This window comes from Elephantulus edwardii, unplaced genomic scaffold (genome assembly GCF_000299155.1).
Source record: "Elephantulus edwardii isolate Elephantulus edwardi_28Jun2011 unplaced genomic scaffold, EleEdw1.0 scaffold00063, whole genome shotgun sequence".
Lineage (NCBI taxonomy): Eukaryota > Metazoa > Chordata > Mammalia > Macroscelidea > Macroscelididae > Elephantulus > Elephantulus edwardii.
Window position 1 is genome coordinate 15,782,141 of NW_006399813.1, and position 18,241 is coordinate 15,800,381.

The 18,241-nt window shown below is 36.9% G+C and overlaps 1 protein-coding gene across 1 annotated transcript in view; it reads left to right on the forward strand.

Moving 5' to 3' along the window:
• DTL (denticleless E3 ubiquitin protein ligase homolog (Drosophila)) overlaps positions 1 to 18,241 on the forward strand; it is an 85,172-nt gene that overhangs the window by 36,582 nt on the left and 30,349 nt on the right. Inside the window, exons 8-11 of the mRNA XM_006888010.1 lie at positions 1,317 to 1,390; positions 2,965 to 3,068; positions 3,355 to 3,459; positions 8,860 to 8,972. Coding sequence (XP_006888072.1) covers positions 1,317 to 1,390; positions 2,965 to 3,068; positions 3,355 to 3,459; positions 8,860 to 8,972 — 396 coding nt within the window. The remainder of the gene's footprint in view (positions 1 to 1,316; positions 1,391 to 2,964; positions 3,069 to 3,354; positions 3,460 to 8,859; positions 8,973 to 18,241) is intronic.

An 18,241-nucleotide genomic window follows, 5' to 3' on the forward strand; every position in this document is an offset into this window, starting at 1 on the left:
TCGTTACTGAAGAGTCACTTCTGAGTCATGGCAACCTCCCTCAGGTTTCCAAGACTATAAATCTTTACCGGAGGAGCCTGCCCATCATTACACCTCTGGAGTGACTGGTGAATTCAACCTGCTAACCTTTCATTCATCAGACAATGTCCACTGCCACCAGTGTTCTTTTTGGTGCCATAGGGATCTGTATTTCTAAAACCTCCTTTCTACTTTTTTTTTCCTTTTCACTTTTACACACACATTATTGGGAAAGGAAAAGATGGTGATTTTAAAAACATATATTATGGTACTGTTTTCTATTTGAGAGGGGGAACAAAATTGCCCCTTATTTTCATAATACAAACTTTAAGGATTTTTTTTCACACTTAGAGAAAATAATTATACCTCTTTAGCAGTGAACAAGACCCCTAATTTTTTTTCTTTAAAAAAAATTACCCATTGATCTTACTTCAGTGTATGCGCCTGTAATTTCTACTATCTTTGGCCTTCTAAAGACTCAGTGACTATTTTTGGAAATGTAGGTACTAAAATATTAGGAATAAAGCTGTAAATCTTGAACAGGACTTAAGCATGGATTGAAATTGAGAGGATTAGCATGTGGCCCAGAGGCTAGTTACCATTAAAGTGAATACCATGTCGAACATTGAATCGGGCTGTAAGCTAAGAAGACTTAATAGCAATTAGGGAGTAGGAAATTCCACTGAGCTCCTTTAAATTTTTCAGAGCCTGTGATCATATTTCATCCATAATTCTTTAGAAACTACTATATGATATTGTGGGTGAAAAAATTATATTTTCTAGATGAAACACACACTGGAATGTTAAATGAATTTCCTAAGGACATAGAGTCTATTAGTAGGGGTGGTTCAAAATAGACCAAATGTGCTCAAGTATATCTGTATCATTTTTTCCAGCAGCATGTGTCCACTTCATGTCTCTGTCTCACATTTTGGTAATTATTACAATATTTCAAACTTTTTTATAATGCTATTGTACATTAGACTACAATTTATTATCATTTAATAGACTACAATACTTAACTTTTTCATGTACTAAGAAACAAAAACAAATTCATGTGACTCACTTTATTGAGATATTCTTTTTGATATGGTGGCCTGGAACTTAGCCAGCGTATCTTTAAGGTTTACCTGTCTGTCTGAGTAGGATTATTGGAGAGACAACATTTAGTCTAACTCTGTGCTTATGATGAAATAAGCCATCATTTTAGCATCTTGGTCTCTTGATGAAAATTATGGTTCTTACGATAGGATTTCCTTCTCTCTCTCTCTTTTTTTCCTCCTCCCTTGTGCTGTTAGGATTTCCAGCAGAGTGTTACTGTGGTTCTCTTTCAAGATGAGAATACATTAGTCTCGGCAGGAGCTGTGGATGGGTAAGTCTGATTCTTGGTTCTTTTGATGCCCTCCCTCTCAGAAGCTGTGGTGGAAAAGTTACTTAGTTAATTTAACTGAATGTGTGCACTTTCAACACTGCTAAGAAGAAAAACTACAGGTCACGCTAGGAAATGCCAGTAAGGGTTCATGTCCAAATAGTTAAATGAGATATTGTATAACTAATAGGAATTATTACTATTGTTAAAAAGAGAAAGCTGAGTGAGTTGTTTCTTTACATTGCATTGTACAGTTTAGTTAACTGTTAAATTGAAAGGCAATATTTCTTTCTTTTTTATTTTCTTATTTTTTGTGTGTGTACTGTCAAATCAGATCTGTCTGGTACAGGAGGAGATTGCCCCTCCTCCAGCAGAGCATCTGGTGGATCCGAACTGCATACTTCTGGGATTGCAGTGCAGCTTCTTGCCACTAGGCCACCAGAGCTCCCTAGAAAGGCAATATTTCTATTATTTTAGATTCAGGAAAGCCCTAAAAGAAGGAACCTGCTTCTGTGCATGTAATTGGTATTCCTGGGGGTATGTTAGATTTCAAACTAGATAGATTGTAATGCCTAGTGACTTTCATTTGCCTTCATAATTGATCTGAAAATCTGGCTTCCAAATTAGTCTGGGGTACTATTTGATGGCTTGCATTATATAATGCATCCTTTTTGAGGATGAGGACTCTTTATCTACCTCTTTTCTCTCCCAAAACACTCCTCCTTTCAAAAAAATTATCACTTAGTAAGGATTTTTATTCCTTAGAATGGATGAAAAATCTGGATGTTAAGTCAAATCTCAGGCATGAAGGAAGGGTGGCCCAAAGGTTTTAAAAAAATGCTTTTGAATAGCTGTGTAAGCTTCATTTCCCACCGAAATCCCCCAATGATACTAGTCTTTTAAGGGAACTCTGGTGGCCTAGTAGGTAAGAGATGAAAATGCCTGCTAGCCCAAAAGCATGCGCTTTGAACCCACCAGTTACAGCATGGGAGAAAGAAAGTCTCCTCCCTTGCTATTTACATTCCCTGAAAACCTGCTGGAGGATCAGCAGTGAGTCAGTTCTGACATAGCAACAGCAACATGCCTTTTACACAAAGCATGTGTTTTCAAGTTTCCTGTAAACTAGGCGTTTAGGATTAAAATAGCTATCCAGTAGATAAAAGGGCAAAAAAAAATATTTAATTTGAGCATTAAGGAGGTGTGTATGGAATAGATATGAGTAGAACTTATTACTTGTGATGTTCATGCAGCATATTAAAGGTTTAGGAAATGGTTTTTCTAAACACAATGGAACAATGATTGTCAGCACTCAGCCTTCATCTTTCTTTCCGCTTTCTTGTGTGAACTCAAGGTAACCCACCACTGGGTCACATCACATCTGCTTCCGTTCTGCTGGAATTACAAGCCTGTCTCTGTAGACAACAGTATGAGATAGTTTGATCTGTTTCCCAGTGAGATAGTACTTCGTTGACATGCCAGAGAACTTAGATTAAAAGTCATTTCACATTCAGTGTAGTTGAAACTAGAAGAGTTTGGGAGAGAGTCTACAAAATAACTATTGTTTTATCTTGAATTAGGATAATTAAAGTATGGGATTTGCGCAAGAACTATACAGCTTACCGACAAGAACCCATAGCAGCCAAGTCTTTCCCCTACCCAGGTAGCAGTACTCGTAAACTAGGTAAGCCACTGCGTAAATCGTAAGAAATATAAGTTTTGTTGTTTTGTTTTATTTTAATTTAATTTAAAAGTTAGTACCACACAACAACAGTTTATAGGCCTGAAAAATTTGTACTATGTTATTTTGTCTTTTTAAAGGTTAAAGGACAGAAGAAACTCAGACTAATATTTTCAGGGGAAAATTTCTGTTGATCTTCCCCTGGAATGATCTATTTTTGCCTCCATGATTTAGCCTCAGATGTGCTCATTGTCAGTCAGGTCATGCTAACTAATGTTTTCTTTGTTAGGGTACTCAAGTCTGATTTTGGATTCCACTGGGTCTACTTTGTTTGCTAACTGCACAGATGACACTATCTATATGTTTAATATGACTGGATTAAAGATTTCTCCAGGTAAGATTTATTTGTTCAAAATTTCTTTTAATTAGAAACTTAACAGCATTTTTGTAAATGATTGCTTAATGTTGTGAGGTTACCCCCTCCCCCAAAACCAAGATTATAATGGAATGTGTTAGACTTCATTTTAGTGGAATTTTCTTGTATACATTTTTCTTGTTATAATTTTATATGTAAATAGAATTATCTGTCTAGTAACTTAATAAGCTCACTAATGTGTCTTACCTGAAAAGAAACTTTTTAAGCTATGCTCAGTATTATCTCAATTTTTTGTTTATTAAGCTATGGAATAGAGGGATATACTGCTCTGCTTTTGTTTTATTTAGAGACTATTACTTAAAAAGGACATCTGACATTTTCAAGCTCCTAAAGTTGCTCTAACCTACCTCAGCCCCTTCCTTAATGTTGGACAAAGGCCTTTTACTACCTTTTAAATATAACCTAATTTCCACCTATTTCCCTCCTAAAGAAAGTTTAAAACTAGAATCTCAGACTTAAAACAATGACATTTTTGTAGAGTCATAAAATGACTTCAAACACTCAATTTTCTCAAGCATATTTTAAGAAAATAACTCAGGCCATATTATTTACTGAGATAATTACCAATTATATATTAATAATTTAATCCTTCCTTATGTGTAGCTAACTCTTTTATGCTCAAGCTCCAGAGCTCCACAAAACTTAAGATGGACAGATAAATTAAAATTTCCAAATAGTACTAACCTTAGAAGTTTATAAAGACAGGATCAAGCCATTTTGGAAGTTTGTTAGTGTGGCAACAGCACCATTGGCATTTTTTATCCTCCATGTTGAAGATAGTCTTGGTGACTACTAGCTGAGAGGTCAGTAGTTCGAATCCACCAACCAGTCCATGGGAGAAAGTTGAGCAGTCTCCTTCCATAAAGACTTACAGCCTTGAAGCCCTAATGAGGGTTACCATGCATGGGAGTCAGCTCAGTGATAGTGGGATATTTTTTGGTGAGGAGCAGATTAAGTAGATAAGATTTTTTTCAAACATCTTTTCCTAGTTTGCTAAATGGAATAAAAATTTAGATAGCTTCAGATTTACTTAGTCATATAAAACAGACTTTTCAGGACCTTTAAAAAAAAATTAATCCAATTGTGTTATCAGCTGTTAAAACCCTCTTTCATCCTTTTACTATCTGGTGAAGCACAAAGGGGACCTTGAAGTTGTTCCTCTGTTATGAATCAGATATGTCCATAGCTGCTTAACTAATAATTTAGAAATTTTTTTTCAATGTTTCTGAAATAATTTGATTGGCTTGTGTAGATGGATAGATCAGTATCACTTCTTAGAAATGGAGTGAGGTGTACCTGTATGTGTGTGAGACAGACAACTTAAGCCTAGTTCTTAATTTTTAACATTGGCTGTTTATCCTTTTTAAAACCTTCAGAAAGGGTCCTGGGCTCAGTGCTTGATCTTCTATACTTTTTATTTGTAGTACAGTACTAAGTGATGTTCATAGGATGCAGGACTTTAACAACACAATCAAAGAAAGACTGAATTGAGCTAATTAAAGTTAATCCAGGCTTTAAGAAGATTTTTAGTAAGAGTGAAACAGTAACAAAATACATCACATTAGCCTTTCTTAGACCAGCAGAGGGCAATAAGTAAATACTTGTTCGGTTAGAAATGCAATCTATAGTTTTCCATTCATAGTTTGAAATTGAGAAAGATGAACCATTATACTGGTATTCATACTAACGACACAAAACTACTGCCATCAAATCTATTCAAACTCATGCTGGTTCTCCATTAGGTTTCTGAGGGTATAAATATTTATAAAGGAGACTGCTGGCTCATCTTTCTCTTACAAAGCAGCTAGTGAATTTCAGCTACCAACTTTTGGTTAGCAGCCTAACACATATTGCACTACATACACCCCTTGGATAATCTTCAGCAGAATCTTGCTTGCATGTGATATTAGTGATACTGTTCAATAATTTCCACACTCTGTCGGATAACCTTTCTTTGGAATGGTATTATCCAAAAATGACTGGAACAGCACATCAACAGAGAACTACCTGAAGTGCCGGCTGGATTTAGAAGAGGCCGTGACACTAGGGATATTGTAGCTAATGTCAGATGGATCTTGGCTGAAAGCAAAGAGTACCAGAAAAATGTCTATCTATGTTTCATTGACTATGCAAAGGCTTTTGACTGTGTGGATCACAACAAACTGTGACTGACTCTGAAAAGAATGGGAATCCCAGAACACTTGATTGTGCTTATGAAAAACCTAGGCTTGGACCAGGAGGCAGTCATTCAGAGCAGAGCAAGAAGACACTGCACGGTTCAAAATTGGGAAGGGTGTGCGTCAAGGATGTGTCCTATCTCCATATCTTTTCAATCTATATGCAGAACAGATTATCTGGGAGGCGAGGTCTATGAGAAGTGTGGCATCAGGATTGGAGGTAGATTTAACAGCAATCTGCGTTATACGGATAACACAACCCTGCTTGCTGACACTGAGGAAGACCTGAAGCGCTTGCTGCAGAAGGTCAAGGATTGCAACCTTCAATACGGATTGAAGCTCAGCATCAAGAAAACAGAGATTCTCACCACTGGGCCAATTGGTAGCATCATGATAGATGATGAAGAGATTGAGATTGTTGACAGCTTCAGTTTGCTTGGCTCTACAATCACCTCTTGGTACCAGCAGCCAGGAAATTAAAAGACGAATTGCATTGGGAAAGTCTGCTGTCAGAGACCTCTCCAAGGTACTGTGACTCAACGATGTCAGTCTGGAGACTAAGGTGCACCTGATACGGACCATGGTCTTTGCAATTACTTGATATGTATCAGAGAGCTGGACAGTGACTAGGGATGATAGAAGGAGAGTTGAGCTGTGGTGCTGGAGAAGAATATTGAATATACCATGGACTGCTAGGAGAACAAACAAGTTCATCCTAGAGATGGTGAAGCCAGGCTTCTCCTTGGAGGCAAGGATTCTGAAGCTATGTCTGATATACTTGGGACATGTTGCAAGGTGGGATCAATCCTTGGAGAGATAAGTCATGCTTAGAAGGGTGGAGGGACAACACAGGAGAGGAAGACCTTTGTTGAGATTGATTGATTCATTGATTGATTCAGTCACTGGGGTAGTGCGGATAGGTGTGTCAAAGACAATAAGATTGGCAAAATATAGAGCAGGATTTAAGGCTGTTGTACATAGGGTCACTATGAGTCGCAGGCGACTCAACAGCACATAACAACAACAACAACACCACTAGGAGCCCATTTTTTCAGTGGGCACTTAGCTGTCACAGTGGATCTGTCATAAGTATATCTGAATTGATTTATATCCTGCTTTCACAAAAAAGTGTTGGATAAGGCAAGGTATTTTACAAGGCTTTTTCTTTAAGAGTTGTAAATACAAAGCTGTTTCCCAGTTTATTCTGGCAAAAGAGAGGAATTTCTTTGAACACATGGGAAATTGATTAAGTTACTTCATGTGGTGGGAGAGTGGACTATGATTTTTTTTTTAATTGAGATTTTATTGTCAATTTATAAAGAACTGGGATTTCCATTCATTCATTGTTGCACATTCTTCCCGCCCCCATTTCCACTTTACTACTTTACTATGCAGCTCTTATTCTGGACTCTTGTCATACCAATAATACCAAATCATATATTCCTTTTATACAATTCTCTACCTCGTCTGTTTCAATGCCATGTACTTTATTTATCCCCTTTTTTCTTAGTATCTCCCCAGTCTCCCTGTCAGTCGTGTTTTATAACAGTAGCATTATACAGTATTTGTCTTTTTGTGATTGAGATATTTCACTCAGCATAATGCCTTCCCTGGTCACCCAGTTTGTATAATATTTCATGAGTTCTTTGTTTTTCAGTGCTACATAATATCCCATTGTATGAATATACCACAGCTTCTGTGTCCATTTATTTCTTGATGGGCACTTGAGTTGTTTCCAACTCCTTGCTATAGTGAACTAAGCAGCAATAAACATGGGTGTGCATGGATTATGATTTTTTTTGTTTGTTTTTACACTGCCTAAATATCTCCATATGTTCTCCAAAAACAAAATTTGCTCTTGCATTTCCTAATAATGCTTTGATGCCAAAGACTTCAAGTTTTAGCCTATTTAGTTACTTCTTTTGCAACTCTTCTGCTAGAAGCATTTTCATTTGTTTGTTTATTTTATGCTTGTTTACTTACAGTTCATATACATTGTTTTTCGCACTGTATCTTTCCCCTTTCCTTTACCTACCCCTCCCTGTACGCATCAAAGTATGTGGCTGGGTTAAAAAGTTTTCCACATCACAGATACTATCATCATGCAACAACTATTTGAGAATCCGCTGTTTAAAGCACTGTAAATGATCAAAGAGTAAGACAGGAAATGTATTCTAGAGGTCTTGGAATCTTAGAAAGAGTAAGACCTTTGTGTTACGCATTGAAAAGAGGCCAGCCTGACTTGGCCTGTGGCTGCCACCTTTTTTTTTTTTTTTAAAAATAATGGTGTCATCTTTTACTATTTTTTTATTTGTTACTCAATATAGGTAACAAAGGACTATTCTTTAAGAGGGCAAGAGGGAAGGGCAAAGCCTCCCTCACCCTCACCCCTGCCCAGGAATGCAGGTAGTGCCTCTTAATGGTACTTCTGTAAAAATTGTTTGAACCCCTTGTAAGAAAGGCAGTAGCTGAATGCCAGTAAGCTGTTGACACTATAGAAAGCCCAGTGACATCCCCCTTCTTTACAATTGATGTACCAGTAGTGGCCCTGCTGGATCCTTCCTACAGTGCTGCTTGGAGTGCAGTCCCACAACTATACCCAGCAGGGCAGCTTCCCTACTTTGACATCCATGAGCTTCCTCTCCTGTTTATCAGTACCCTGGAAGCCGACTTAAGAGTCCTGGATGTCCTTTGGCCTTGACTGCCTTCTTAACCTTTCAGGATTTTTTTTTTTTAATAATTTCTATCAACTCTCTGGCTGGCTCCATACCAGCCATCTGAGCTGAGATCAAAAGACTGGATCAAACATATAACCTTTTCCAACAGTTACCTTTATTCTCTCCAAGTAATAAAACAAAACCAAACCCACTGCTGTCAAGTCAAGGAGATTGTCCATCTCTTTTCCCAGCTTTAAATCTTTGCCAGAAGAGACTTACTTTACCTGCAGAGCCTTTGGTGGATTTGAATCACTAGCCTTTCTGTTAGCAGCCCAACGTATTACGCACTACACCTTTTAGGGCTCTTTATCAATGCGCTGATCCTTTTATTTGGTGGCTATCCTTTGCTATCTGCCTTGATACTCAATATGGTAATAAAACTTATGAAGGCAAGTATCCTGTCTACATTTATTTGAACATTGAAAAGAACAAGAGCCAACAGATTTCTTGCTTTTGTCTGGCAGTGGCTAGCTTCAGTGGACACCAGAACTCTACCTTTTATGTTAAATCCAGTCTTAGTCCTGATGACCAGTTTTTGATCAGTGGCTCAAGTGATGAAGCTGCTTACATTTGGAAGGTAAGTTGCTAAAAATGATACTGAAAATATATGTGCAAGTATTTCCTCTGTCCAGAATGAGATAAATTTAGTATACTTCTATATTATTAACTCTTTTTTCTATTGGGAGCTTATCAAAGATTTTCTTCCTTCTCTAACAGCCAAAACTTCACTGATTGTTATAAAATGTTAGGCTTTCTGTCTAGCACTTTTTTGAAATTAACATCCATAGTCTAATGGATTATCAGCAATTTGAAAATTCAGAAGAATGGACAGAGTCTTAACAACTTTATCATGCTACTTGAAAAAATGTTTGATACTTCCCTTTCTTCCTCATGTTTTCCATCTGTCGCCTTCTCATTCAATATATGGTGCTTTTACACAAAACAATCACTTAAAAATATGTGCTTAATAATTCTTTATCATCTTCATGGCTGCTCTTCAAAATACTAATATGTATTTGTTGTTGTTGTTGTTATGTGCCATTGAGTTGCTTGCAACTCATAGTGACCCTATGTTCAACATCTCTAAACTCTGCTCTGTCCTGTGCCAGTCTCATTGTCTCTGACACACTCATCCCAATTGCCCCAGTCACTGAATCAATCCACCTCCTAGAGGGCCTTCACCTCCTGCACTGTCCCAAGCATGATGTCCTTCTCCAAGGACCGGTCCCTCCTTACAACATGACCAAAGTATGTCAGACAAAGTCTCTGGCTTTATTTTTTTAACACTATTAATGTACTACTCTCCTAACTTTTTACGGCTTTTTAATTTGTCTGTATTTCTTTACTTTTTAAAATAACTGATTCTAAAGTGATTGTTATAACCGGAGAACTGTAAAGCTGCCCATTTGAAGCCCAGGAAAGAAAATGGAAATGTTTACCTAACAGCAGTTGTTGACCCTGAAAAATGGTCGTTAGGTAGAAATAATACTAGCCAGCGTTTGTTACGTACATAACATGAGCTGAGCACTTTCCAGAGTTATACATGCTAGAGTTCAGAGAAAGTAAACTGTTAAGCCATTGTTTATTAGGACTGTAAGTTAGGTGTCTTCTGGATGTCGCTGTGATTTCTTAAAAGTTTCATGAGTCCGTTCAGTTTAACAGTAATGAGGCTTCCTACATTTAGTATTTTAAAGTTATAATGTCTTAAACTTTATAAACTTGTGGCATTTCAATATTATCAAATCCCTTTCTTCTGACAAGAGAGACATACCATTCATAGTCCTGCAGACTCTTTAGGAAGTTATTTCTTTATTACTGTCATGAGACAAGAGTGAAACCCACTGGCATGAAGCTTTATTAATCCTTCCCCGAAGTTACATCTAGTACTGGAAATTACTTCTTTATATGTTGTTGTTGTAGTTGTTGTTGCTATGTGTCATCGAGTCGCTTGCGACTCATAGCGACCCAATGTACAACAGCCCTAAACTCTGCTCTGTCCTGTGCCAATCTCACTGTCTCCGACACACTCATCCCGATTACCCTGGTCACCGAATCAATCCACCTCATAGAGGGCCTTCCTCCTGCGCCTGCCCTCCACTCTTCCAAGCATGATGTCCTTCTCCAAGGACCGGTCTCTCCTTACAACATATCCAAAGTATGTCAGATGAAGCCTCAGAATCCTTGCCTCCAAGGAGCAGCCCGGTTTAACCCTTTCTAGGATGAATCTGTTTTCTTAGCAGTCCATGGTACCCTCAATACTCTTCTCCAACACTAAAGCTCAAAGGCATCAATTCTCCTTCTATCCTCCTTAGTCACTGTCCAACTCTCTGATGCATAACAAGTGATTGCAAAGACCATGGCCTGTATCAGACGCACCTTAGTCTCCAGAGACACCATTGCTCTTCAGTACTTTAGAGAGGTCCCTAACAGCAGACTTCTTTGTATACCTCCTTAAAAATCACCTCATTGCTATCAAGTCAGAACTAATTCAGACCTGACCTCCATTGTATTTTCAGAGGCTGTAAAATTGCACCAGAGAAGATTGCCCATCTTTCTTCCTCAGCACTGGTGGATTCAAACCACTTGCTTTAGGATTGGCAGCACATCTGCGTATTCACTAGGCCACTGTTGTTCTGTGCCATTGAGTGAGAACCAACTCAAGCTGACTCTGTGAACAGACCTGAGTCCCGTCTTATCCTGTGCTGTCTTCACCGTCTCTGATGCACTTGAGCAGCCTATCACTGCAGTCACTTTGTCAGTTCATCTAAAGAAGGGTACCTTTCCAAGAATTTGGTCCCTTTCCAAGGAATAGCCTTTCCTAGCAACATTTCCAGGAAACTCTTATCCCATTGACACTGTTCATAAAGTCCAGCTTCACAGATTATTTGCTCAAAATTAAGATTGAATAGATACAGAGATAGGATACACGCCTGGTGTATATCCTTCCTGATTTTAAGCCATACATTGTTCTCTTGTCCCATTCAGACAACAGCTTCGTGGTCTAGGTATAGATTTCGTATGAACGCAATTAAGTGTTCTAGGATTCCCATTCTTTTCAAGATTAGCCATAGTTTGTTGTGATTCATACAGTCAGATGCTTTTGCATAGTCAGAAAAACACAAATAGACATTATTCTGGTATTCTCTGCTTTCAGCCAGGATCCATCTGAAATCAGCAATGATATCCCTGATGCTACAGTATCGTCTAAACCCAGCTTGAACTTCTGGCAGTTCCCTATCTGTATACTGTTCCAATCATTTTTGGATTATCTTCAGCAATATTTTACCTGCCACCAGAGCTTCCTTTTTATACTTAGAGTTGCAAAAATGCAGCTCTGCCATAAAAGCTTCTGCTCACTAGGTGGAGATATTGCTCTATGGTATTTTTCCTCCTCTTCAATGAAAATGTGTTGGTTTTTTTTAAGTAGATATACTTACGACTCCCATATTGTCATGAGACTTCTTACCTAGCTTCTTCTCTGTGAATTCTTCTGACTTGAGCTTTAAACTTTAGTAATAGCTGTCACTAACAGTAATGCGTCTGTCTTATATTTTAACATTAAACTTCAAATTTGGTTTAATGCCCTCTTTTTGTTTCCTTTTCCCCCTCACTTTCTCCTAATTTAGCCAGATTTTATTCCAACTAAAGTCTTTGGAATTTTTTCCCTTTTAAAAAATGACTGAAATGTCAAATATAATAAATTAATTTCCAATATCACAAGCATACCTACTGAAGAAAGAGGGGGGAAAATTAGTCATTTACCTATCATTCTTTCTAACTCATTTTAAAGCCATATGTTATATATAACTCATTTCCATCAAGTCAGAACTGACTCATAGCTCACACTCCAATAAATTTTTAGAGAGTATAAATTTCACAGGCAGAGATTGCCCATCTTTCTTCCATGAAGCTGCTTGGGGATTCAAACTCGCAGCTGGTACCTTGAAGTTAGCAGCACAACTCTCTTATGTATTAGACCACCAAAGCTCCCTTCTTCAACACACATGTTTACTGTTACATATATAATTACTTGTAAGAAAGACATATCATTTCTGTGCCAATTCTTAAAATTCATCTAGCTCTCTTCTTTAGCAATAAAGACCTTTTTTGTTTGTTGGTATATTTGTATTGGGAAAATAAGGTTGAGGGTATGCTTCCTCTCTTGAAAGATTAAAAGTACTTGGCTTCTGCCCATAATCCATGTTCAGATATCCAATCAGTGGCCACTGCATCCATGACTCCCTTCTCAATACCTCTGCTAAGTCACATGGCAGTGCTAAATGACGTGGTTCAGACATGATGTTCTCCTGCCTGTCTACACATAACTTAGAACAGGCTCTGATATTTGAGATCCTGGCAAGCTTACTGCTCCTAAAATTGAATTTGCCTGGTGACGTGACTCAGGGTGGCGTTGCTAGGGTTGGTGTTACCCAATGCAGTAACTCATGGTGTCACGCCCTTCAGAGACCTCCTCTCACACAGGACCTTACGGAATCCTTAATAATCCTTATTATTAGTTTTAATCATAAACCAGTATCTGATTAATATAGTTATAAATTACTTAACTGTAGTATTTGTTAGATCATATGAATACTAAATCAATTGTTTTGTATATTCTTTCAACACTGAAATAAATTATTAGTAACTTAATGCATACTTTTCTTTTTTAATTATTACCTTATTCTCAAAAAAAATATTACAGGGTCACATATTTATTGCTACAATATAGTAACTAAAACACCAGAAAATTTGAGGAAATTGGAGATAATAAAAAGATAGCAGGAATTAAAATAAGAGCATGTGCTTGTTGTTCATGTGATCATTGTAATTGCATAGCAGTGATAGCACTGACTGACATGTATTTAGAAGGTTTAGAAAGTAAATTAGCATAGAGCTCCAGCTGGATATATTCTGATGCCTGTACACTGGCCATGTGAAAATACTTTTGTTGTTACAACTTTGTTGTTATAACCAGAGTATTTTTGTAAATAAAAAGAAAACAAAAATAGTAATAGATTTCTATTTAAATACTACATAAAAATTTTGTAGATAAACATTTTGGTGCCATACCTACCCTAATGATACCATTGATGGCTAAGTTTCTTTTTTCCATGGTTTAAAAAATATTAAAAAGCTTGGCCTGTATTTAAAAGCATATTGGGTCTTGTTACTGTTAATGTTGTCTTCAAATGCTGTCATGTGTCCAAGAGGGCAGAATTCTCTCAAGTCTTATCATTACCCTGTCCTACAAAGGCAGTGAATGCAAGAAAACAGAATAAAAGGGAGTTTAATTTTAATATTTTTCTTTTTCATTTCCTTCTTATAAGACCTCTAGCCCTTCTGGCCCAGTTCATCTCTGATATAGTTACTGGATAGTACCAAAGTGGTTATAAATACACTGATTTGGCACTGTCATTCTACCACTGACTGGTGAAACATTGAGCCCGACACTTTAGGAAGTGTAAATGATCTCATGGCAGAAAGAAAGATTAGATTTGATTTCCAACTAGACAGAGTAAGGAGATTTTGTGAGGAAAGGTGCTGATCATCTTTGCCTGTTAAAAGATGGAAATGTTTTGTGAGATCTCTAGATTAGAGCCAGTTGTTTCTAGCAGTACCTTCATACGTAGGATTTTTTTACTTTGGCATTACTCATGCCTTGAAAAATATTTATATGATAATTATATTATGTAATAGAGATTACTTTTTCTGTGTGTCCAAAATTGCATAAGGATAAATGTCTTTTAAATTTCTTAATCTTTCTACTTAAAAATCGAGATGGGTTTTAAAAAACTGAAATCATGTAATTACAGTAATTTACGAAAATGAATTAACAATAAAAGTTTATTTCTGTGAAAAAGAAGGGTTTTTAAACCTATCTTGTCTCATTAGATGAAACTGATCTTTAATCACTGAAATAGTATACTAGAATAGTACTAAAATGTCAAAGCACTTCTTAACTAATATTCATAAAAACTTGATGAACATTTGAGTTCTTGCCTATAGCATATCTTCCTCACTTTTTTATTTGAAATACAGTTCACAGAGCGCAACTCAACATTCATCTGTTTATATACTGAGATTTTTTTGTCTAATAACGTGCAATCATCTCCACTGTATTTCCAAATATTTTCATTACCATCATCCCACAATTTCCTCTTCCCTTAAACCCCTGACATCTACTACTCTACATTCTATCTTTATAGATTGGCCTATTCTGGACATTTCACATAAATAGAATCATAATATGTGGCATTTTGTGGTAGTGGCATAATGTTTTCCAATAACATTCATGTATCAATACTTCATTTTTATGGATAAATAATATTCCCTTATATAGATAATTTTTTTTTTAAAATCCCTTCATCAGTTGGTGGATATTTGGGTTGTTTCCACTTTTTTACTGTTATAAATGTTACTGTGAACGTTCATGCACAGGTAGGGGTTTTGGGGTTATTTTAACATGTTTTCAGTTGTCCTAAATATAATATGTGTGTTTGTATGAATGTATAGATAGGTAAAAGGTAGAATTGTCAGTGCAAAAGTGTACAGTTCCAATCCAGCGCTTCCATGCTTTCTTCCATGGAAGAAACATGGACAATCTCCTCTCATGTGCTTTACTGCCTTTGAAAAACCTCCTGGAGAGTCAGCTGTGGGTTGGTTCCACCTCAGTGGTGCACAACATAGTCATATTATCTTTTACCTTTTTAAAGCCCCTTCCCCCCCCTTTAAACTTCATTCACATAAAGTCCCTCACTCTTTGCTCAACTGGCTTTCATTGTCATTATTATTACCTTAATTATCACATTGTAAAAAATCTTTGCAATGGGTCTACTCTTTTTTTCTCTTAAATCCTATATGCAAATACAAGCATGCACATGCATGCTTCTTTTGGTTCTGTGGTTTTTCTTGAAACTTTTATAATCCTTTGTACATACATTGAGGTTTTCCTAAGTTTGTAATATAAAAAGGGAAAATGAGGCTTTTATTTTTTATTTTACATTTTTTTTTAATTTTATTTTATTATTTTTGTGTGCGTGTACCGTCAAATCAGATCTGACTGGTACAGGAGGAGATTGCCCCTCTTTCCCGGCAGAGCATCTGGTGGATTCGAACCGTGCACCTCTGGGATTGTAGTTGCAGCTTCTTGCCACTAGGCCACCAGAGCTCCCCGGAAAATGAGGCTTTGTCTTGAAATGCACAGCTACAGAGAACAAGCAAGTAAATTGGTGGTGTAGAGTGGGCCCTTTCTGAGACTATAAATCACACTGGAGGAGACTGCCCATCTTTCTCCCACAGAGCTATTGGTGGAGTCAAGCCAACAAAGATGCCTGACTTTTGAGTAAACAGTGCAACTTCCTACAAACTATGCCAACAGAGCATCAGAATAATGTTTTGATCCAGGATAGTCAAGATGATAGGAAACTGCCATCTCCTTTTAAATTGCAATTCAGGCCTTGATGAGGAGAAACTTATCGGCCTGATGTCCTTCCAAATGTAATAAGAAGGAGAATTTCTGTAACAGAGTAGTTAGAAATTATCTTGAATTTTTTTTTTAAGGATGCTTCCTTTTAAAAGAATGAGGTGATGTCTCTCTGTTGTTACAGAACTAGACAATAAATGAGAGCTTTATATATAATGCCTGGGAAAATTTCCGTTCTGTTACACTTTCATTAGCACAGCAAAACAGATTAGATGCTGCTCTTTGGCTTCTTTTGCTTTTTTTGAATTACTATATATGTGCCAGCTAACCCAGGAGGGGAGTAGCAACGATGAGTTAACTGACCTTATGAATCAGCTTGTCAAAATCTCTTTATGATAATCTGATGAATCTATTAACTCAGTCATTCTCAGAAATATTCTTTCTTCATGTTCTTCATGCAATGAGTCATGATTCAGTGCCTCAGGAAAATGAATAACTTCTCTCAGCCCCCTTACTTACCTCCTTATGTTTTTCTAAATCCATGTGCTAATAATAGTTATGTGAGATTTTACTTCATTTTGCACTGATTAACTCCTATGGTCTGTGAAAAGGATTGACAGTTTTTTAAACAATGAGTCAGATACACCCCTGTCAGATGAATATCACTAGTAGCATCCAGTAAGGAAAGTAGGCTTCTGAAACGTGTGTATTATTCACTGAAGTGTGACGCTTCTTTATATATTGAGTATAAACTCAGAGGCTATCTCATTATCTGACATTTTGCATTTACAACAGTAATAAAAGAAATCCATTGTGCTCATTAACAAGGTACATCTGGCAGTAATTAACGAGAGTACTACAGGCTCAGATGGTTCAAGTTATGTGTCATATTAGCTAGCCAGTGATTTCTCAGTAGTTTCACAGCTATGTATTGATGTAATTTGGAAGTTTTATAATTGCATAGTCATCAATGATTTTATAATATGTAATCCTCCATTCTTTGCATAACTGCAATTAGCACAAAGCAACCTAATATTTGGAACTTACTGTGTTGATTACTCAGGAGTGGGTGAAAATATACGTATAGATGTGTTACTTCATTGGAAATTCAGAATTTTCTTCTCTCCCTTTTTTTTTGTGGAAATATGCAAGAACAGGGATTTTAAAGCATATCTTGTGTCATGTGTCACAAAGCCTATCATTTGTTCAGAGAATTTTTTCATACTCAAGACTCTGTATTAATGTTTTAGTTAACTTCAGTTAAGTTCAATTCTAAATTCCATTTTCTTGAAACTCAGGATATCTCAGTTCAATATAATAGTTCTGGAGATGTATCTGCATTTTTATTATATTTATTAAATGTTTTTATTTCTGTGGAAGTCATTAGTTTTCCATACAATCATAGACATTTTTCAATCACTTTAGTTACCACTGATTAAAATCACTAATTGCAATATCCAATCCCCCCTTACTACATATTGCCTTTCCCTATACATAACTTATTCATTTGTTAGTTTTTACTCCCCCCTCCTTTCATATTTGTCCCTATTAACCATCCAGGATTGATTCTGTGTGTAAACCTTTCCTTGGTTTTTTGCATTGTTGTTGTTGTTAAGTGCCGTCAAGTTGCCTGCAACTCATAGTGACTATGTCCAACAACCCTAAACCCTGCTCTATCCTATGCCAATCTTAACTGTCTTTGACACACCTACCCCCATTACCCCAGTCACTGAATCAATCTATCTCATCAAGAGTCTTCCTCTCTTGTGCTGTCCCTCCACCTTCCCAAGCATGACGTCCCTCTCTAAGGACCGATCTCTCCATGCAACATGCCCAAAGTATATCAGATAAAGCTTCAGAATTCTTGCCTCCAAGGAGCAGCCTGGACTCACCTTCTCCAAGATGAACCTGTTCGTTTTCTTAGCAGTCCGTGGTATATTCGATACTCTTCTCCAGCACCACAGCTCAAAGGCATCAATTCTCCTTCCATCCTCCCTAGTCATTGTCCAGCTTTCTAATGCATAGCAAGTAATTGCAATGACTATGGCCTGGATCAGGTACACCTTAGTCTCCAGACTGGCATCTGCTCTTCAGTACTTTAGAGAAGTCTCTGACAGCAGACATTCTCAATGCAATTTTTATATTAGTGGTCTTTTTATGACAGAAATATGCCACTCAGCATAATTTGTTCTAGATTCTTCCATGTTGTACAGTATTTCACATATTGTTGATCTTTTTTTAGTGATGCATACTAGTCCATTGTGTGAATATACCAAAAGGTTTTTTAATAGCCAGTTAATGGACACTTGAATTGTTTTGAATTCTTTGCCATTTTAAATAATACTGTAATAAACATTGATGGGTTTATGCTATCTCTCATATTTCCTCAGGATATATACCTAGTGTGGAATTGCTGGATCACA